We start from the raw sequence: 23181 nt of genomic DNA, 5'->3' as shown, positions 1-23181 counted from the left end.
TTGTGTGTGTGTGTGTGTGTGTAAGTGCATGCATGCATGTGTGCACATTCACATACGTGTGTGTGTGTGTGTGTGTGTGTGTGTGTGTGTGTGTGTGTGTGTGTGTGTGTGTGTGTGTGTGTGTGTGTGTGTGTGTGTATTTGAGTGCACGCACCAGGGTTCTTGGCAGTGTCAGCACCTGTTGGCAGAGTCAGGGCCTCCTGGCACAGTCGTCCAGAGCTGTGTGATGATGGTCTTAGACAGGCATGGTGGATGTTGGAGACTGCACCGTGCTCCCCAACATGGCCGCCACACCAGCTCACCTCTGCAACAACCACTGTTCATCCTCGTCACGCTCGGATTGGGCAAAATCCACAGAGTCTCAGTACTAGACACACCTGGCCCTGTACTTCAGTTTCAGAACCCCACACACACACACACACGCAGGCCTGTACTTCAGATTTAGGAGCAGCCACACGGCTTGTGGATGCCATAACGAACCTCTTAAGTATGTGATTAACAGGACCAAACAGATCCAGATGGTTTGCTCCTAGACAGTAGAGCAGAATCATAGGGTATGTTGGGTGTTCCTTCACATGCACAACCTTGCGGGGCTTTTTCCTGAGCGAGGCCTCCTTTCACTGGCCAGATTTGTAGGGTACTGACTTTGCTGTAACTGTTTACAGTATCACCTAGTTGCCCATTTGAGTTGATCTCCTCTGCCGCTATCTTGAAGCTATTTCGGCTGCACCGCCCACCAATGTCTTACGAGCACGCTAGCACCCCCTGAGAGCAAAAAAGTAAGCTAAGTGAAAATTTGTCAGTGCCGGAAATACACTGTATTTTCAACCTCGCGCAGGAGTGCAAACTGCAGAGGGGTCACACGCGGAGACGAGTCTCGGAATGATCTAAATTCCAAAACATGTAGTCAGTTCTTCAGAGCTCGCTTTCTCCGGACCTCTCCAGTGGCTGGCACTGGTTTTATTGTTTTATTTGTGTTGTTTCACACCTCACATGAGCTCTGCATTGTTATGACTTGTGCATTTCATTTTTTTTTTACACAAACCACTGGCCATGTTCTTATGAAGCTTGCAGAAGCATTGGTTCGCTTGTTGTGTTGGTGGGTTTCCTGTCTAATCAGACTGTTGGCCTGTGCGAGTAGATATTTGGTGTGATAGTGTTCAATACTTCTAATACCACTGGGGTTGCCTGCAACACCTGAATGCTGTGTGGTTTGCACAATACCTCAGGTGGCATTAAGCTGTATTTAATACTGTTATTTTCATTCAGATTAATTGAATTAAATAAAGAACTTGCATATAATAGAATAGAATGGAATATAATAGAATAGAATAGAAAAATCGTAATAATGCAATGAAAAGTCTCTGAACTGTAAAAAACTTGGAGACATTTGAATCAGCAAGTCTGGGGGCGGGCAGTTGAAGTGACGTCTGTACACTTGGGCACTGCTTAGAATTCATTCGGCCTTTTTCACGCGGCCGCGGGTTTAGGGCTGTGTCACATTTGCTGTGGCTAATTCTGTCTGTAGCGAAATGAGACCGGTTTCGTGGAAAGGTGGTTGTTCGCTCAGCTGTACGCTGTCACCTGCGAGTGCTCTGCCTGCCTGTCGTCGTCTCCCCCCGCCAGTAGCCGCACTCGGCGAGAACCGTGGTTATCCATACAGAAACGAGCACGCCACTACCCGCTCGCCCAAGAGCCATGCAGCAACCTGACAGATGGCGCGTCCTTTTGCAATAAGAAATATCGTACCGATCTAAAGCTTTCTGTAACTCTTTCGGATAAGAAAATGTAACAGCGATGTGTTGTTTCTAACACGATCCTTATCATCTTTATAGACTGTCATAAAATGACATTTTCGTATTATGGTAATGGCATAATAAAAATATATCCACATATTGCGTTTGTATTAAAAACCAACCTTGCCCACAAACAATAGGCTATTATATATTTTTTGCTCCTGGAAAAGTACAGTAGCCTACTGTCTAGAGTCGTATAGGTTATGACTGCGCTAGAACAATATGGCTAAATCTGGCAGTGTGAGCCTATTGCTGCATTTGCTCAGCAGGTTTTTTTTAAAACGATGCATTGCTTTGTTTAAAATATTTACCTGCATTTTATATCTCGAGGCGGTTCACTCGTGCAGACTATCCTATGTGCGCGTGTATGTGCGCGTGTGTTATTCAGTAATAAATGCAGAACCGCCTCACTCTAATCAAGCTGATTAAAAATTCCTGCGCGCACAGCCGGAAATCGCACCATCCTCTGTGTTTTCGCCGCACTTTTACTTTATTTTCGGGTCGTTCCTCCGCTAGGACATCGGCTGTCGCGGGAGGGTGCCTTCGGCCACTCGAAATCCGGCTTAAATCGGCTTGTTTCGGGGGTATTTTCTTTTGAAATGAGGAGGAAAAGGAAAGCAGGGGCAACGCTAGCACCCGCGAGGGGAGTGATGAGTCAATACAACTAATAATTTAATGGGGACAGAGAGGAGGAAAGAGAAAGAGAAGGGACCCCCGTCCGGACGCGAATGTAATGAAGTGAAAGCGGTGTAACGCAGGGGAGCTGTCATGTATCTGTAACGCGCCTTATTCGCCTTCGACGTCGGAAAGTATATCGCACTTTTAACCTGTTTGGAACCGCATATCGCGCGTCGCCGTCGGACAAGAAAGCAGACCGCTCGCTCCGTTTTCGTCCACGCAGAAGAGACAAAAGTGCCGCTGGTTTTCTCGTGTTTTCTCAACGCAGGCGATACGATAACGATGACGGGAGACGGTACGTTATGAATCGTGATCGCTACCAAAGCTCACTTTTATTTCCGAGGCGTTATTCGCGTGTGGACGCGTGATTATCCCGGTGGGTCTCCTCCGCCGACCGTAGCCTATAAACTCAACCGAAGTGGACACACTGTCCACAGAAATCTTGCTTGTTTTGCTCAGTTTATACTGTTTATATCATCAACTGAGAGGAGACCAACGATATTACTATTATTATTTTTACACCGTGGTGGTTAGATAGGCTTTTATTTGCCCAAATAATTACTTACTCACGAAACTGGCTCTCGCCTCGTCAGGACGCCTGCACTTTAACCTACTGACTTTACCATTAGGATTCACTCGTTTTTGGACATGAATATTGCATTCTCCACAACGTAAGAAAGGAGTATTTCACCACAGGATTGATATTTCATCAAATATAGGCTATTAAGCCGCTTCAAGAGCATCAAACGCTAAAGTTTTCCTTCTGACAAAACTTGAAGGCGCTGTTCACCCAGACGTCCTTATATGCTTTCGAGTTTTGAACTGGTGAGTTTCACGTTTTAACGTCATATTGTAATAACCGTCTTCAGTTATCATGGATAATTGTTTCTTTCCCTTTAGTTCGGTAAGATACACAGAAAATAAGCCCACAGAAAATTCACGACATAATTAGTAGCCTGCTGCTGTTTTTACCCACTCCCATTTAGATGCCCTTTGACTGTGCAAATATGACATTACACCTTTTGTATCCTAATGCGAGATACATGCACAAGTAATCAGTTATCCAAAAGTTTTGAGCTGCAAATTAATATATTTTTAACCCAACGTAAGAGGGCTATTGTGTACATAGATAATCCCTGTAGGTGAAACTTATTCCACATCAGCTCACTGGAATTTACAGCTTTAATATATGGATTATAATGTTTGCCTCGTTGTGGCAGGGCTTGTTAATAGGCCCCTGTAGTATTGCATTTTTATTGTGCAAGTGTATTTCATAGTGAAGATGAACCAATGCACTTTGAATCTGTATCTGCATCTTCCGACACTACCTGGCCCACCATGCACTGATTTGTTTGGATAATTTAACAAGTCTGTAAAAGATGAAACACCCACAGCTTCGTGGGCCATTTAATAAAAAGAAGAACGGAAAATAAAGAAGAAATCCCTTGGGTGTGAAGCACCTCGTGTGTCACTACTTACACAAAAGTATTTACTCATGCTCACCCCCTTCTTTTTCAGTTCCCTCCCTAGAACAGTGGCACTCGGTCTGTAGAGTGGTTTAGTGTGCGGAGTGGCTTGCGCAGTCCTCCTGGTGCTCGGTGGAAAGGTTCGCTGAACGGTGCAGTGATCACAGGAGTGGAATCCTCTGCAAATTAATGCGTTTGCACACACACAAAAAAGACACGGGCTTGTTTGCTCTGCACATGAAATTCTGCAGAGGGACCAGCATACATAATACATGTTGTAGGAAAAAACAAAAACAAACAAAAGAAAGCACAGGAACATGATGACAACGTCGTGAGATTGTAAACGCTAAGTAACATTATCTTGGATTAGGGAGTTTGTCTCCAGCAAAGATACATACCTGAGTCATGTAACATGTGTTATATGTCATGTGTGTGTGTGTGTGTGTTGGATGGTAAAGTAGCATTTGTGTTTACAAGATCCAGTATTGTTTGATTTCAAGGGACAAAACAATGTATTCTTCAAGGTTATGAACATGGCTCTGAATATCTGCTTAGCTTTTTGTGTCTCAGAGTAGTTCACATGACTCATGTGTACACCACAAATTCCAGTCATTTTCTTAGATTTTGTTTTGTGCAATCCAATAATGTGCAAAGAATGCATGTATGGGATGTTTAAGATGTGAGACACAGTTGAACACTTGTGTGCTGCACCCGCGCGAACAAAATCTGTGCGTTCGTTTGTAAGACCGGCCCGAATGACCCACTCTCCTGATTTCTGGGAGTTGTAGCTAATGTGTTTGATTTAACCATGCAGGATGTACCTCAGGCAGGCCAGGACCCCGCCGGCACCTGTCCGGCTGCGGTGTGGGGTCCCGGCTCTGACGCAGGGCTCTCCCTGTCTCCCCCAAACCCTCGTCCCCCCACCCCGGCCTCAGCAGGGTCTAGCTCGCAGCGGTGCTGAGTCACGATGGACCACCTCGGTGACGCGTGCCTGGGGAAGGAGAACTGTGAGCTGGTGAGCGGCCTGGGCGAGTCCAAAGCCCCGCCGGCCAAGCTGGCACGCCTGGAGCAAAACGGCAGTCCGCAGGGTCGCGCACGCCTCACCAGCACCGCCGGGCCCAAGCTCTCCGCAGTGGGCTTCAACAAGCCCTCCACACATCTGCTCAAGAGTTGCCACAAGAGGGGTGAGTAAGCCCCCCCCCCCCCCCCCCCCATCCTTCATCCAGGGCCAGCCGGTGCATATAGCGTTTTATGAATCGAGGCTTTACTCATATAGATGCACGCAGGTCAGTGACCACACTGGGTGTTCTGCTTTGCTCAGTGACACACACACACACACTCTCTCGTACGCGTGACATCATTTTGGTGAGCGGCTGCAGCGTATTGTTAGAAAGGGAGAGTGAGGAGAAAGGTCTCTCTTTTACTCGCACTACCACAGAATTACAGTGATTTTTAGTCTCTCGTGGAATTGCATAGATAGTGTGCTGTGCTATAAGCCTTTGACAGGCAGCGTTTTGACTAAGGTTGGGTTACTTTTGTAATGTTAGTGTGGCATCCTTCATGTCAGAGGCAGTGCCTTGTGTAAGCTTCCAAGGTTCTCTTCTGCAGTTAGCTCTAGCAGTTACCCCCCCCCCCCCCCCCAAAATCTGCTCCACAAGGGCAAGCGGTGAAGTCTCGACAAGCGTTCACTCAAAGTTTGGGTGCTACGCTAGCCATTGTTTCTGCTGAATAATATTTGCCATGGGTTCTTCTCAGCTCCCTAGAAAACAAAGCACATATTGATCCTGAAGTAAACCCACACAGCAGTCTTTATTGTCGGATCTTTATCTATTAAAAGGGAGAAGCCCCACTTCAGCACATTCTTTGGCATCTGTTCGCCATCATCCCTGTTTATTGGTTATTTGCCAGAAAATGTTAGTATCCTCAGGACGGTCATGCTTCACAGATCAGAAGCTGAACTTAGGATATTCTGCTTTAATATTAGCCTCCTCACCATCTACCATTCCACCCTACACACACACACACACACACACACACACACACACACACACACACACACACACACACACACACACACACACACGCACACTCAGACCACTGTATGCAAAAAAACCCCATATTTTTGAACCTTTTGAGATTCTTCAGATTTCAGCAGTGAAGAGTGTCAACTGCTTGGTATTAAGTGATATTTGCATATTAAACCCCAACATATGATTGCTTTGGACAAAGACTCTTCCGTTTTTTTGTTTGTAATCGTAGAAAAGTGTGTACACACACGTGTAAAACCCAAGAGCTGTGTGGTGTGTAGGGAGCTGCCACAAAGCATCATGGGAAGGGCCCTGGGAGCTGGCAAGAGAACGTCTCTAATGTTACGAGGCAGTAAGCAGTAGCAAACGCATTTGAAGCTCCAGAAGGCAACACGTATACCAACCAGCCTCAGCCATGAAATCACTGAAATGAGCATCTTCTCCGTTTACAGTTATATTCCATCTTAATGTTGCATGCATTGTTTGGAGTATGTGTAATACAAATATTGCTGGAGGTTTGATCTTGCACTAGTACTCGTGTCAGGTTAATACTTCTGACTGATTACTGTCACTATCACTCTCACATGTCATTGATGTATAATTACATCCCAAGTGTTGACACCGTACCTAATTATACTGTGTCATATAGTTGTAGTTCATCTGTGTGGATTCTTGTACTGTGTGTTGTGCTGTGTCTGGAGTAGCACACCGCTGAGGAGGTTCCTGTCACTTCTTGTCGTGCCTTCTAGGGAACATGTTGCCGGTCTTCTGCGTGGTGGAACACTACGAGAACCCTGTGGAGTTCGACAGCAGGGAGGAGCATGCGGAGTTTGTGCTGGTGAGGAAGGACATGCTCTTCAACCAGCTCATCGAGATGGCTCTTCTCTCCCTGGGCTACTCCCACAGCTCTGCTGCGCAGGCTAAAGGTAACGCACACACACACACGCACGCGCACGCACGCAGACGACCATGACTCTGTCTGGACCGGGCTTGGGCCAGAGCCTGGGGTGGAGCGGCCATGCTCACTCTGCCCTCCTCGGCGTAGTGGCGCTCCTTCTGGTGGGGACAGGAAGTGTGGGGGCGGCCCTCACCGCTGTTAATTGCCCCCTTCATAGAGCCGGAGGTTATTTTTGTCCCAGCGGCCTCGGGCCTGCTGTTTCTCACGGGCCGTCCGTCACACGCCGCTGTGTTTCCCCGCTCTGCCCGCGGCTTTTTTCGGTTCTGGCCAAGGTGCGGTAGAGAAGGTCCGACCGTGGACCTGTGAGCTCCAACGCGTGATGGTGTCAATTATGAACATCAAGTCTCACCTGAGTTGAACTCATGTGACGTACACTGTATTCTCCATGTGTGCAGCATGTAACGGTTGTGTGTGTGTGTGTGTGTGTGTGTGTGTGTGTGTGTGTGTGTGTGTGTGTGTGTGTGTGTGTGTGTGTGTGTGTGTGTGTGTGTGTGTACCGTTTCAGGCATGATCCAGGTGGGGAAGTGGAACCCCGTCCCGCTGTCGTACGTGACGGATGCTCCTGACGCCACGGTGGCTGACATGTTGCAGGACGTGTACCATGTGATCACCCTGAAGATCCAACTGCACAGGTGCGTCTCACGCTCTGTCATCCTGCACTGCTCCACCCACCAGCTATTACCCACAATCCCACAGTGAAGCACTCTCACAACCCATTTTTTACAGCCTCACTGTACTGAGCTGTTTACTTTCTCATAGACACATGCGCGTGCGCACACACACACACACACACACACACACACACACACACACACACACACACACACACACACACACAGAGCCAGCAACACCCTCTCTCTCTTTCTCTTATCCCCATATTGGCTAGGACACAGAAGGTTGTGTTTATTTCTAGCATGCTAGTCCTAGCCATAGACATTCGTCTGCCGCCCTTCTTTTCTCTCTCTCTCTCTCTCTCTCTCTCTCTCTCTCTCTCTCTCTCTCTCTCTCTCTCTCTCTCTCCCCATCTCCTCCCCAGAGGGTGTTCCTGCTGCTATTCCTCTTCAGCGTGTGTTTGTGTGTGTTTGTGTGTGCGCGCACGCACATGTTTGCGTCTACAGAAGCACATACACACATCGTGCTGAACCATATGAATTTTCAACCATAATTTCCACCTTTCCTCTCTCCTTCCTCAGTCATTCTCTCTGTCGCCTTGAGCTCAGTGCTACTGTATGGATACAATAATGAAAGACTACACTGCGACACTTCATTTTGGATGCAGCTGTTTGGAGATTTGCAGCATCCTTGATTCTGCTCTGCATTTCATATATCTTGCGCAATATTGTTTTGGTTGAGTCCTGTTCAATAGGCTTTATAAAAGATGCATATAGCACAGCTTGCCATGGCGGTGCTCACTCATGCAAAGAACCGCGTTTTTATTAACCATATGCACATATCTTTTTTTAATTTTTTTTTATTCAGTATGTTTGTATGTTTTATTTCAGATCATTTTTCCTCTCTGTGTTTTGCAGCTAAATGTAGGCTGTAACACCTCAAATTGGTTTCGCAGGCACATCGTGCCAGGAAGGTAGAAGTTACTTGAAATAATAGTCGCCACATGCAGCTGATGTATAATTCATGCATCAATACAGCAGATGTGTTGTATAAAGTAATTAACTAATCAGAACAATCAGGAGAGAGGGAGAGAGAGAGAGAGAGAGAGAGAGGGAGAGAGGGAGAGAGAGAGAGAGAGAGAGAGAGAGAGAGAGAGGGAGAGAGAGCGAGAGAGTGTATGTGTGTGTGTGTGTGTGGGGGAGCAATCTCCAGATGCATCTGCTTGATGCGCCAAATGAAATCTGTCTGTCTTAGAGGGGCGCTTGCAGCAGGAAGAGCAAGAGCCTGTACTCTCTCTCTCTCTCTCTCACACACACACACACACACACACACACACACACACACACACACACACACACACACTCTCTCTCTCTCTTTCTCTCACCACACCTAACTCTTTTTACCTCTCTCCCCATGTCTCCATGCAGTTGTCCTAAACTGGAAGACCTGCCCCCAGAGCAGTGGACCCACTCTACAGTAAGAAACGCCCTCAAGGAGTTACTCAAAGACATGAACCAGAGCTCTTTGGCAAAAGAATGTCCCTTGTCACAGGTGCTGGAACCTTCTGCAACCCCCCCCCTCCCCTCAACTCCACCCTCTTCTACCCCCCCCCCCCCCCTTCCTCCTCCACCACCACCGTCTACTTGCCAACACTGCAGTGTCCCTTTTACAAATGCCCAGAGTCTGGTAGACTGTGAGCGGCCACAGTGGTAATAGAAATTTAAATCAATGGCTGTTTGCTTTCCTCACAGATTAATGCCCCCCCCCCCCCCCCACCACCCAGTCATAGTGCTTATAGTGGTGATGAATGTAAGTTATTGTTGGGAAAACAATGGAGAGACAGGAAGAATCTTTGTTATGTATTTCAGGCAGCAGGCCTTTTAGATAGGGCCCACTTGTCTTTTTATTTCTGAGTAGTACATTTGCCCTTTCCTGTATCTGTAGCTTTTTTTTCAGTGTGGTTAAATGTTTTGTGGGAGAGAACAGAATTTTGATCAACTACCTGGTAGAGAGCAGTTCTTTATCTCCCTGTGTGCGAGTCCATAAGTATGTGTGCTTTAATGTGTGTGTGTGTGTGTGCCTGCCTGAGAGTGGGTGTTTAGGGTTTTGTGTAACTGTGTGTAAGGGGTTCTAGGGATTGTGGTGAAATATGTTCACCAGGGCTAGTTTTAGTGCTGTGTAGGGATTCTGTTTCACTGGACCCATCTCCATGTCTGTCCTCTGATCCTCAGTAATAACCTGCATGCAGGCAGAACACACACTTACACAGCTGTCTGGGCACACACAGAACATACACAGCTGTCTGGGCACACATAGAACATACACAGCTGTCTGGGCACACATAGAACATACACAGCTGTCTGGGCACACATAGAACATACACAGCTGTATGGGGCACACATAGAACATACACAGCTGTATGGGGCACACATAGAACATACACAGCTGTATGGGGCACACATAGAACATACACAGCTGTATGGGGCACACATAGAACATACACAGCTGTATGGGGCACACATAGAACATACACAGCTGTCTGGGCACACATAGAACATACACAGCTGTCTGGGCACACATAGAACATACACAGCTGTCTGGGCACACATAGAACATACACAGCTGTCTGGGCACACATAGAACATACACAGCTGTCTGGGCACACATAGAACATACACAGCTGTCTGGGCACACATAGAACATACACAGCTGTCTGGGCACACATAGAACATACACAGCTGTCTGGGCACACATAGAACATACACAGCTGTCTGGGCACACATAGAACATACACAGCTGTCTGGGCACACATAGAACATACACAGCTGTCTGGGCACACATAGAACATACACAGCTGTCTGGGCACACATAGAACATACACAGCTGTATGGGGCACACATAGAACATACACAGCTGTATGGGGCACACATAGAACATACACAGCTGTATGGGGCACACATAGAACATACACAGCTGTATGGGGCACACATAGAACATACACAGCTGTATGGGGCACACATAGAACATACACAGCTGTATGGGGCACACATAGAACATACACAGCTGTATGGGGCACACATAGAACATACACAGCTGTCTGGGGCACACATAGAACATACACAGCTGTCTGGGGCACACATAGAACATACACAGCTGTCTGGGCACACATAGAACATACACAGCTGTCTGGGCACACATAGAACATACACAGCTGTCTGGGCACACATAGAACATACACAGCTGTATGGGCACACATAGAACATACACAGCTGTATGGGGCACACATAGAACATACACAGCTGTCTGGGCACACATAGAACATACACAGCTGTCTGGGCACACATAGAACATACACAGCTGTCTGGGCACACATAGAACATACACAGCTGTCTGGGCACACATAGAACATACACAGCTGTCTGGGCACACATAGAACATACACAGCTGTCTGGGCACACACAGAACATACACAGCTGTCTGGGCACACACAGAACATACACAGCTGTCTGGGCACACACAGAACATACACAGCTGTCTGGGCACACACAGAACATACACAGCTGTCTGGGCACACATAGAACATACACAGCTGTCTGGGCACACATAGAACATACACAGCTGTCTGGGGCACACATAGAACATACACAGCTGTCTGGGCACACATAGAACATACACAGCTGTCTGGGCACACATAGAACATACACAGCTGTCTGGGCACACATAGAACATACACAGCTGTCTGGGCACACATAGAACATACACAGCTGTCTGGGCACACATAGAACATACACAGCTGTCTGGGCACACATAGAACATACACAGCTGTCTGGGCACACATAGAACATACACAGCTGTCTGGGCACACACAGAACATACACAGCTGTCTGGGCACACACAGAACATACACAGCTGTCTGGGCACACACAGAACATACACAGCTGTCTGGGCACACACAGAACATACACAGCTGTATGGGCACACATAGAACATACACAGCTGTATGGGCACACATAGAACATACACAGCTGTATGGGCACACATAGAACATACACAGCTGTATGGGCACACATAGAACATACACAGCTGTATGAGGCACACATAGAACATACACAGCTGTATGAGGCACACATAGAACATACACAGCTGTATGAGGCACACATAGAACATACACAGCTGTCTGGGCACACATAGAACATACACAGCTGTATGGGCACACATAGAACATACACAGCTGTATGGGCACACATAGAACATACACAGCTGTATGGGCACACATAGAACATACACAGCTGTATGGGCACACATAGAACATACACAGCTGTCTGGGCACACATAGAACATACACAGCTGTATGGGGCACACATAGAACATACACAGCTGTCTGGGCACACATAGAACATACACAGCTGTCTGGGCACACATAGAACATACACAGCTGTCTGGGCACACACACAACATACACAGCTGTCTGGGGCACAACACCAAACAGGAAGGTCAGGACAGTTTTTCTTTTCTCATTCACCACTCAAAGCACAAAAGGCTTGGTGTGTTTTTAAATTATATATCCGTTTAGTCACATGTACATAAAATACATTTATCAGATGCCCAGGAGGATTTATTGTATTATATACACTGTAGAATTGTACAATACGCACAATTTCAGATTGTCCCAGTGTCTCACAGCTGACATTTAGCTGGTGAACCAGTCTAGAACCTGTGTCCGGAAGCTCTGCTTTCTAGAAGTGATGGTTTGTGTCTGTGGGGGCCCTTTGCTTTGGTAGAGTCAGCCATGTTATGCAGAGGTGCTAGGAGTCAGGAGAGACACACACAACGGGGCTGTTTTCACAGGCAAAAGCATGATTGGCAACTTTTATAGGATTAACTTGTCCTTGATATTCAGGGCGGTAATCCTCAGGCAGGAAGAGAGAGGTTAACAAACGCGGTATCTGGAGAATTACCCCACACTGGTGCTGGCTCGGGGGTGCGTCAGGGCCCTGAAAATAGCGCTTTTGTCCGCGGTCTTGTCGAGCGTTTAGTTTTATTCCCCCCTGTAGCTGGAGTCGCTCTTTGTGTGTCTGGCCTACAAATGCCCTGAAGAGACTCCTTAGGAAAAATAGCCACGCAGGGTTAGCATAGCGCCATTGCCCGTCCAGACGCGTATTCCCCCCTCACGTCACCGAAGATGGCGTTCCAGAGGCCCTGACGTCCGAGGCGCCGGCCACCGCTGCTCTCTGGGACGAGTCCGCTCATCCTCACCTCCCCACGGACGTGTGCGGCCCACCAAAGCCGCATCTTCGCCAGCTCACAGCCCACCTCTGGCCCGCCCCTTCCAGAGAACAGCTGGTCAGCAGATAGCCGCACAGTGGGGTCTGTATGGCGAGCCTCCCGGGGGGGCCGTCGCGGGCTAGAATAAAGCCACTGCAGACACCTGGCGCTATACATTTGCTGGCGCCTGAAAGCCGCTGTAATTATGATATGTTGAGAGAGGCGTGGGGAGTAACCCAGGGGTCCCATACAATGGGTGAAAGCTCATAGAAGAAGCAGGGTGTAAAGACGGGGGTGAGAGAGAGATTCGGCGAGATGGCGTACGACGGAGACGCGGCAGCAGGGCCCCACAGAGGCCGAGGGGGAGAGAGAGAGAGAGAGAGACGGAGAGAGAGACGGAGAGGAGAGCGGTGGCACAGAGCGGGCGGCACGGTTCTCACGTGCTGCTCCCGTGACGGAAAGCCGAGCAGATCGCAGGGGCCGATAGCGCTGCAGAGCAGCTTCCTGGGCACGCCGATAAGGCCTGCAGATGCTTATCACTTAAAGGGGCCTAGCCTCCTGCTCCCTGTACCTGGCCCGATGGCAGCCGGCTGGCCCGATCCCCGGCACGCGCTCGCACGCACTCTGTGGTGTGTGTGGGGGGGGGGGGGAGGAGCCGGTGAGGTGTGTGAGTTGTAAGGGCTCTTGTCAGAAGCTTCCGGTGCGTTCGAGGAGAGAGATTCTCTCAGCCCTGGCGGCTCTGCGACGCGAGCCTGACGCCATTGGCCGATCCGCATCTGCTCCTGTGCCACAGGAATCTCACTGTGCATCATTGTGGAGATGAAAGATAATAGGAATCTGATAACGCTCAAAAAACGAGTCTGACAGCAGGCCGGCCAGCCTGACGGGCCCTTGGAGCAGACGCCTTTGTCTCGGGCCGTTTTTGACATTTTGTGCCTCTCTGTCCTCTTGGTTGTTGCTTTCTCCCTTTTGTGTGCCTGACCGGCCCTCTCGCGCACCCTCCCTTGACCTTCTGCGAGCTGTCTCTGAGGGGCTTTCAGAGTCGCAGTGGACCAGACGCAACTGAACACACCGAGCTGACAGCCAGCAGGTAGACTGGACTCAGCCAGTTCTCGGGCACGAAGCAGAATCCTCTCACTCATGTCGGAGGACGATGAAGCCGGCACACCTGTCATTTTAAAACAGATGGTTTGGTCTTTGGAATATTTATAACAATCCGAGCAGTTTCTTGCACACGCGTCCACGAGTGCGCGTGTGTTACTTTGCCTGGGGCCTTTTCGGTGTTAATTGTTGAGCTTAATGAAACTGAATGCGGACTTGTTTGGGAAGAATGCATCTGAAGAGAGGAAGGGGGAAGGGACCAGGAGTGGAGACCTCTCCACCCGCGTCTCCACCCAGCACTGGCTCTTAAAGCCCAGTGGACAGGGGGCGGGAGAAGAAGCCAGGTGCGGACATCTCACCCACGTGCCTCCACCCAGCACTGGACAGGCTTGTGTTCAAACAGGGCAGAAATCCCCAATGCTGCATCTGCTATCTACTATCTTGGTAGAAAATGCTGTTGTATACAAGGCTTCTGTTTGTTTGTTTGTGTTTTTTAATCTCTTTTGAAACTCATCTTATCTGGCACTCTGTCAGACTCTGGGCCATTTCGCTATGAAAAGGGACGTGCTGATTGGTTCACGTTTAAGTTCTCTTTAATTTATGCAGATTTACTTCCCTCTGCAGCATGTCTTGGACTGTGTTTTACTGCCTGTAAAATTAAACAAATACTATGGTGATGTGTGTTATGAAGCAAAGGGGAGCTCAACACCATTTTGTGTGTGTGTCTCTCTCTCTCTCTCTCTCTCTCCCTCTCTCTCCCCTGTAGAGTATGATATCTTCCATTGTGAACAGTACTTACTATGCAAATGTTTCAGCAGCGAAGTGTCAGGAATTTGGACGTTGGTATAAACATTTCAAGAAGACAAAAGATATGATGGGTAAGCAAAATGAGAACACACACCGCACACCGCCATCACTGTTACACCTGCCACTGCAGCACCTGTGTAGTCCAGTTGTGTTGATTTTGTCCTCAGGAAACATTTTTTTGTAATTGTTCTCCCACTTCATCGCTTGATGTACATGGGTTTATTTTTTGTTTTTTTATGAATTGACAAACATTGTGGATGTTTGTATAAATGTTTATTTTCAGGTTTTTTTGGTTTGTGATGGTGATTTTTCTGTGAGAACCTATGACATGGGGTAATATCTTTTAGATGTGTATCTACTAGCTTGGCACTTTCTAGACCAGATCCTGTCTGGGCCACACAAAGTTGCTGCTGTAGGCGGAGTCTAGATTTTGCACTCTAAATGACCTTTTTTTGGCAAACGCATGTCCATAGAAAAAAGCAAATTAACAAAATATTTTATGAAAATTGACCATTGATAGCTAATGGTTAGTTTTCCTGGGTTTTGGACACACCTTTTTGCTCATCCAGAGTTCTGTGAGCATGCATTATGGTAATTATAGCGTAAGAAGAAAAAAAAGTGTATTGTTGTTTCTGATGTCATCTTTACCAGAGTTGCATGTTTTCTCTGTTGTAGCTTTTAAAGACAAAGAGGTTTTACCTAAAACCACACAGAATAAAACTAGTGCCAGTGTGGTCTGGTGCACCGGAGCTATGCCAGATGAATGCTTGTCGCAACACTGTTATATTTCGGTTTAAACGACACCGATTGTTGAGCTGCCAGCTTAGGTGATCGGAACAGGCGCCGCAACTTCGGGAAGCGCCTGACGACACGCAGACGTTGCTACGCGTAACCGCGGTGAGACGCGGGCGGCGTGGCAGTAATCCTCCTGCTTGCATGATGTTTGCGCGTAACAATCGAGTGGAAGCCTGAGAATCCCCGCGTGTCTGTGGGCGGGGGAGATCAGAGGGAGCGCGGCTGACGCCAACAGGCCGAGACGTGGCTCCAAGTCGCAGCGTCCGGGTGCGTGCGGACGTGACCGTGTCTCGGCAGGCTGCACACGCGCTGATGTCAGGATCTGGCTACTAGTAGTGGGGTGTCTGTCGTGTCACCCGAACAACCGTGCGTGCGTTTTCTTGCCGTGACACACGGGGCAACGTGTGCCCCCACGCACAAGACGTTCATGCTTCGTCCCACTAACACTCTCTATCTCTCTCCACACCTGTGTGTGTGTGTGTGTGTGTGTGTGTGTGTGTGTGTGTGTGTGTGTGTGTGCGCCTGTGCAGTCATGCGCCAACCCTCTCAGCTGGAGGGCTACCTGGGGACGTGCGTCCTCCATGACAGCCCACGTGCCACCACAGTAGGTAGGTCACGTGACACACCCGGGCTCCCGCATCGCACTCCACACCAGCCCATCAACAGCCCACGGCAGTATTCCCTGCTACTTAATATTCATGAGACTCGGGTGGGGGAGGGAAGGGCTTCCACGATTGCCTCTGAACGGCACACGTTAACAACGCGCATGAGGCACGTGAGACGTTAATTTGGTGTTTTGTGACTAAGCCTGGGGTGACACAACACAATAACAGCCCAGTACAACAGCAGCGAGGAGGCGGAGCCGTGAGGTGCCACTGCTGCGCGGTCTCCGCCCCTCGAGGGCGGGGTTGGGTGGTGGGGGGTCTTTCTGCCGCTGACCAGGTCAGTGGAGGTTAGCCACCCCTGTTGCCACCTTAGTTTCTGCAAAACTAAGTGTGTGTGTATGTGCACACGCATGTGTTTGAGAGAGAGAGAGAGGGAGACGGAGAGAGAGGGAGACGGAGAGAGAGGGAGACGGAGAGAGAGAGAGAGAGAGAGAGAGAGAGATGTCCTACTGTGTGGCAGTGGAGTGGGTTGGAGTCCTGCTGCTTCCTCAGAGACACACCGGGGCCTCTCATGGGGCCTCTCTCGCCCTCCTCCCCCACCTCCCTCTGTCTGTCTGTCTCTCTCTCTCTCTCTCCTCTCTCTCTCCTCTCTCTCTCTCCACTCCCCGGCCCTCATCCCCTCTGCTATTGTACGGCTAATCCTGGCCTGCTTGGTGCCAGATTCCACAGTCGGAACCCCCTCCCTGTGTCTGCTGCTCACCGCTACAGTGGGACCCGTGAATGCTTTCTCTCCTGCCTTTCAATTTGCATGAAGAAGGTGTGTGTGTGTGTGTGTGTGTGTGTGTGTGTGTGTGTGTGTGTGTGTGTGTGTGTGTGTGTGTGTGTGTGTGTGTGTGTGTGTGTGTGTGTGTGTGTGTGTGTGTGTGTGTGTGTGTGCCCCCGAGCAGTTTTGTATGGTTAAAAAAGGGAACCGAAAGGCGCACCGCAGCATCTGACTGCTGGAATGAGGGGGATTATGGGAGAGCTTTGATTATTAGGGGGCTCCACACCCCCCCACTCTCTGCCAATACTGAAAGGAGCAGCCATGGTTCCCTTTGTGCTTGCTGTCAGTAAAGACACATGCTTGTGTTCCTGTGATTATTGGAGATTTTTTTTTTCTGGATAGATTCCATGCTCTTAATCTGCTTTTTATCTCCTATTGAAATATTTATATTTTGATGAGTTGCCATAAGTCACACTTGTGCTTTAATTAATTTATTAATTTATTAATTTATTAGAATTTTTATTTATTTTTTGTTTAGAAAGAAAGTTTGGAAATTTCTGCCAGAGTTGGAGTCCCTGTAGTTGCACAGACCCTGTAGTTCCTATACATCTTGAGGGCGTTTATTATTATTTATATATATAAGTTTTATACATGCACTTGAAGCGGAGGCCCTGGCTGTCTCCGGTCCCCTGCGCTAGGGCCCCCTGCTGCCTTTTCATTGCCAGATTTTCCAGCCCCACGTCAATTAAAAAGGGCCGAGATGTTTATAAGAGTAAATCCCATCGACGGTGTCACATGGCTGCCGTGCTCTCTGGGTCCTGTCCGGGCTAGCCCTGCGTCGTGTCCCGCGCTCGCTGCCATGGCGATTCAGCCCTTTCCCAGTTTCCCTATAGTCCAGTTTGTGTACGTTTGAAAATCAGGAGCATAAAGAGATGCCCCCAGGCTGGAGGGGACAATCATGGTACGCCCATGTTGATGCTGCTCAATGCCGCAGACATACAGAGCTGGGGTCAGGGAGCTGGGGTCAGGAGCTGGGTTGGGCAGGCTTGTGTCAGTGCTCCTGGCCCTCACTGGCTGGGTCAGTGTTACTGTGTAGAGTTAAGCTTAATCAGCAAAGTCTTTTGTTAAGCCACTGTAGCAAGTCATTTGTTTAGGGTTATTTTTTGCTTGTGTGTGTGTTTCACCTTTTGTCTTTTAATAAGGCATATTACTCCGGGTCTTCTGTCTGCTGATGTGATCTTGTGAGATTGAAACGCAGGTCCTACTGATTGAGCAACCGTTAACCAGATTGAGTAGCTTTTTGCTGTCCTGTTGACGCAGACAGATCCGTCCGCGCTGACCCCATGTCCCCTCTCTCTCCTCTCTATCCCACAGCTGAGATGGACAGCCTATCAGAACTCTCCCCACCGGGCCCCAACCACCTGAACTTCAGCCAGCAGCCCATCCCGGGCACCACGGCCGAGCAACCGCCGTCGCCGGCGCCCCTACCGCACAGCGGGCAGGCGGCGGGCCGGGCCCAGCTACCCGGCCTCCACCCGGGCCTGGTGTCCACCCCCATCAGCCCACAGCTGGTCAACCAGCAGATCGTCATGGCACAGATCCTCAACCAGCAGTACGCCGTCAACCGCCTCCTGGCTCAGCAGTCTCTCAACCAGCAGTACCTGAACCATCCGCCCGTCAGCCGCTCCCTCAACAAGCCCCTGGACTCGCAGGTGTCCTCCAACACGGAGGTGTCGGCCGAGATCTACCAGTGGGTGCGCGATGAGCTGAAGAGAGCCGGCATATCCCAGGCGGTGTTCGCCCGCGTGGCCTTCAACAGAACGCAGGTGGGTACGCAGCGGCTTCCGTCTCTGCTCGGGGCCGCTGGTTGCCAGAGAGGTGTAGGGGTGTGTGTGTGTGTGTGTGTGTGTGTGTGTGTGTGTGTGTGTGTGTGTGTGTGTGTGTGTGTGTGTGTGTGTGTGTGTCCCAGCACACACAGCTGGTGTTTGTTTAGCTCGTTGGTCCAAGAGTGAGTTGAAGAGCAGCTAACAGGAATTTCCATGTTCTTGTGTCACGTTGACTCGGTGACTGTGGTGATTGACTGTCACGACCAGGTGTCTTCCACTTCATAAATGAATTGTTTTTAAGCTTAGTTGTTTGAAATTCGTTCTCGCCTTAGTGCTGAGACTTGACGGGTTGAAGCTCCAATGTTGTGAACGCCGAAAGCCTTGGAGGTATTTATGTAGCTAGCCAGCTTAATCCAAAAGTCAGCATCAGTGGTTGAATTGATCTGAATAACTATGAGTCATTCTGACATCCTCCACTGAATTCTGCAGACAAGATCTTGTCAGGTTTGACTGACTATACTGATTGGTTGCTGTCGTTATCAAGGTTTTTCAGATGTTTGCAAACTTGCACAAAAAGAAAAAAATCTAGCAGAACCCTTAAGTGTTGGGTAAAAGTCTGATGGAAAAGTTTGGATGTACAGATGTTAGTGTATAGCATAGTCACAGCAGGAACTATAGTTTAACGCAGCATTTGCTAAATTACCAGTACAACGTCTCTAACTTGATTCTTTGACAGACGTGAATCAAGTGAGCGGTCACGAAATTCCTACATATTAGTAACACATGCCAGTGTGTTAGGAATGCTAGCTGTGGTTCGCTCTTCTCACTTACGCGCGTCTATGGATGTGTGCGTATCAGCGCGATCTTTGAGCAGGATGGCGTCTCGTTTAGGTGTCTGGAAGCTGAACCTTTGCCCGGCGCCCCAGTGCCACACGTCAGCTACGACAAGTCGGTCCAGAGCGTGCCTGTACACGCGGGCCACATTACGCTAACCGCTAACAGCCGAACACTCGCCACCGTGGCACCTGGAGGCAGTTTGCTGTGGGAGTATTCAGACGGGGCTGTCCTGGAGACATGGGGGGGGGGGGGGGGGTGTTTGGGGGTGGGGGGCACTGTGCCACGCGGCTGCCCATCGACGCCACGGCCCTGTGCAGGAGGAAAAGCTCCTGCAGCCTCTTCCTGCTTGGAACTTTCCTGCAACTTGTGCTCCTTTAACAACTTCCTCTATTTCTCTTTTTGTTTTTTTTCCCCTTTTCCCGCTTCTTACAAACGGCTTTTAGCAGAAGCTCTGCGTCGCTGTTGACTTCTGTAGAGGTGCGGCGCCATGACAACCATGTACCTTCATCAGGTGAGGGGGAGAGAGATGTACCTGGCTCACTGCCATAACGCCATGAGCCCAGGGGCCGGTCACGGACCGCCACCACCACCCCCCCTCCCCTGACTTATTTATTTATTTATTTGTTTTGCTCCGAGCAAGCTGTTGGAAAGTTGAGATAATGTCTGAAGATGTTCCGCATAGTTTGGGGGAGGGGCTCAACCGTGAGGCTCATTACAGTCTCCCCGTGTCTTTGAAGCCGTGTGAAAGTGATAAGAATCTATTGGAAAGTGGGAGTGCGAACAGAGTTGTGTTTCTTTCGTGGAATTGGCAGCCTTTCCTATTTATCTGCACTATAAAGAACTTTTCTACGTGCCGTTCTTTTGGGGTTTTGGAGAGGAGCTCTTGTAATATTTATTGTACGTTCTTCTGTGCTGGTTTAATGAAGAGTACTTGTGGTGACACGTCCCGGCGTCTCGGGCTGGGAAAGCGCATGTGGGTTCGGTGGCCTTTTGTGATTGCAGCAGAGATAGAGAACGCAGGGGGGAGGTTGGACGGAGTCGGGGGAGTTATGAAGCCTCGTCTCCCAGCTCTGTGAGTTTAGAGTGAATTATCTGATTGTTGGACAAAGTGCTGCCATTTTTTTGCCCTTCTGCGTGCTTCACTTACTGCACTTTCATCTCTCTCTCTCTCTCTCTCTCTCCTCTCTCTCTCTCTCTCTCTCTCTCTCTCTCTCTCTCTGTCTCTCTCTGTCTCTCTCTCTGTCTGCCATCCTTCTCATGCTCTGTCTCTCTCCCCCTCGTCAGGGTCTGCTCTCAGAAATCCTAAGGAAAGAGGAAGACCCAAAGACGGCGTCCCAGTCTCTACTGGTCAACCTGAGGGCCATGCAGAACTTCCTGCAGCTGCCTGAGGCAGAGAGAGACCGCATCTACCAGGAGGAGAGAGAGAGGAGCCTGACCGCCGCCTCTGCCATGGGCCCCGCCCCCCTCATCAGCACGCCCCCCACACGCCCCGTACAGGTGACACCCACATTTACCCCTCCTGGGGCATCCTGACGTGAAGGGTAGATCTCAAACTGTAAAACCTAAAGCAGACTAAAAATGTTTGGCCCAGTTTTCTGTGCAGTGATCAGTCTTAGAGTGGAGCTTTGTCATTAAAAATAATTTGAGTGTAGAGTCAGGCTTATTTTGTATCCAGCAACCCTTTAAACGGTGCCTGATATAGGCTGGACTGGAGCGCGTGCAGTCGGGGAGTGAGAACCACCCAGATTCTCCAGCGCAAAGACAGCAGCGTGAACCGGGTGCACCAATTTCCTCTCTGTGGGCTTCTCCGAGAGTCCGAGAGCACTTGAGTGTGTCACGGTGGACACAAAGCCCCTCTGTGCCACGTATGCCGGGCCAGGCCTTTTACCCCACATAAAGCCCCTCTCCTGCTCGTTCTCACACACACACACACACACACGCTGAAATGCTATTGGTGCTCGCTCAAGTGTGTATGTGAGTGCATGAGAGAAGAGGACACAGGCAGATGTTTTGCAGCACGGATGTCTCCAACTCTCTTAGACCTACACCCGTGTGCTTCACCAGCCACGCCCGGGCCTCCACCCAACTCTCTTAGACCTACACCCGTGTGCTTCACCAGCCACGCCCGGGCCTCCACCCAACTCTCTTAGACCTACACCCGTGTGCTTCACCAGCCACGCCCGGGCCTCCACCCAACTCTCTTAGACCTACACCCGTGTGCTTCACCAGCCACGCCCGGGCCTCCACCCAACTCTCTTAGACCTACACCCGTGTGCTTCACCAGCCACGCCCGGGCCTCCACCCAACTCTCTTAGACCTACACCCGTGTGCTTCACCAGCCACGCCCGGGCCTCCACCCAACAGCCACTCCACACAGGCCTGATCTGACACTTCACAGCAGCTGTGTCCTCCGTCCTGTGGGGGGCAGTGTTTTTAATTAGTGCCATGGTGCTCTCTTGTAAAGCTGCTGTTACACCACCGACGGACGCGGTTGCCTCTACCTGCGTTATCGTGTTGAGGGTCGTAGCAAGAAACTCGTTGATTTTGCCTTTTACAGTTAAACAGCTCAACGACTTCAAGAACACTGACATTACCTTCCGTTCTTGTCGGGCACAGCGTGCAGTTTGACACATTTCCACAGTGTCCAGCTGAAGACTTTAGGTCCAAACACAAGCCATGAGAGCAAAGGTGTCACACTATTGGCACAGTCCCTGTCCTCTGAAGAGACATTAAGCAGATTATTCTTCTTAGAAGAGAGGCTCCTCATCGCAATGTCATAGTGAGCATTAGATTAGTGGCTTTGATTAAACTTAGCTTTTCACCAGAGGACCCAGAATCCAGAGGAGTTAAATGTGTTAAAAGTGTACGTGTGTGTGTGTGTGTGTGTGTGTGTGTGTGTGTGTGTGTGTGTGTGTGTGTGTGTGTGTGTGTGTGTGTGTGTGTGTGTGTGTGTGTGTGTGTGTGTGTGTGTGTGCATGCATGTGTGTGTCCATGTGCACGTGCATGTGTGGGTGTGTGTGTCTCTCTCTCTCTACAGCCCAGAAGAGAGGAATGTAACAATGTCAGGCCAGAGGACTGGAATCCCAGGATTCCAGTGGGGATCTCTCCCGTGAGTACGCTTGAATCTCGACACATTACAGACCCCTGGGACCCTCCACCATGACAAGCAAACACATCACAACACCCAGCTAGCTACCTCTGAGTTTGCTTCTGGCAGTGTAATACAGTCCCACTGACACACATGTCCCACATTCCCAAAGAAAAACCTCATTTAAATCCTTAACCCTTGTTTATGTAAAACCTTAATACTTAATATTCTTACTCTTATTTGAACCGGGACCATGGCGAGGAATATTCGACATAGGACACCCAAATCTTACAAGGACATGAAGTTGTCCTTGTAAGACTAGCTGTTTTTGTCCCCTTTACTTTATGCCTTGAATGCTGCTTTGACAAAACACTTAAGAAATTAATAATAATAAAGGGATTAATAAATAATAAAGTCCCATCTATCAGGGCATATATATAAATATATATGTATGTGTATGTGTGTGTGTGAGTATGTGTGTGTGTGTGTGTGTATATATATATATATATATATATATATATATATATATATATATATATATATATATATATATATAT

The 23181-nt window shown here is 49.1% G+C and overlaps 1 protein-coding gene across 9 annotated transcripts in view; it reads left to right on the top strand.

The window, feature by feature from the left end:
• satb1b (SATB homeobox 1b) overlaps positions 1 to 23181 on the top strand; it is a 44879-nt gene that overhangs the window by 6701 nt on the left and 14997 nt on the right. For 2 of the 9 annotated variants that reach the window (XM_077012394.1, XM_077012388.1), the window contains exons 1-10: positions 2216 to 3299; positions 4879 to 5124; positions 6717 to 6893; positions 7431 to 7557; positions 8965 to 9088; positions 14670 to 14781; positions 16036 to 16113; positions 18248 to 18699; positions 20821 to 21033; positions 22574 to 22645. In XM_077012394.1, coding sequence (XP_076868509.1) covers positions 4908 to 5124; positions 6717 to 6893; positions 7431 to 7557; positions 8965 to 9088; positions 14670 to 14781; positions 16036 to 16113; positions 18248 to 18699; positions 20821 to 21033; positions 22574 to 22645 — 1572 coding nt within the window. In that variant the 5' untranslated portion in view covers positions 2216 to 3299; positions 4879 to 4907. Of the gene's footprint in view, positions 1 to 2214; positions 3300 to 4875; positions 5125 to 6716; positions 6894 to 7430; positions 7558 to 8964; positions 9089 to 14669; positions 14782 to 16035; positions 16114 to 18247; positions 18700 to 20820; positions 21034 to 22573; positions 22646 to 23181 lie in introns of those variants that run through there. The other 7 variants (XM_077012391.1, XM_077012392.1, XM_077012395.1 and 4 more) reach the window with 7 other exon arrangements.

Source organism: Brachyhypopomus gauderio, chromosome 7, assembly GCF_052324685.1.
Source record: "Brachyhypopomus gauderio isolate BG-103 chromosome 7, BGAUD_0.2, whole genome shotgun sequence".
Taxonomy (NCBI): Eukaryota; Metazoa; Chordata; class Actinopteri; order Gymnotiformes; family Hypopomidae; genus Brachyhypopomus; species Brachyhypopomus gauderio.
Note: the sequence above shows the minus strand (reverse complement) of the source record. Positions and strands in the feature narration are given on the sequence as shown.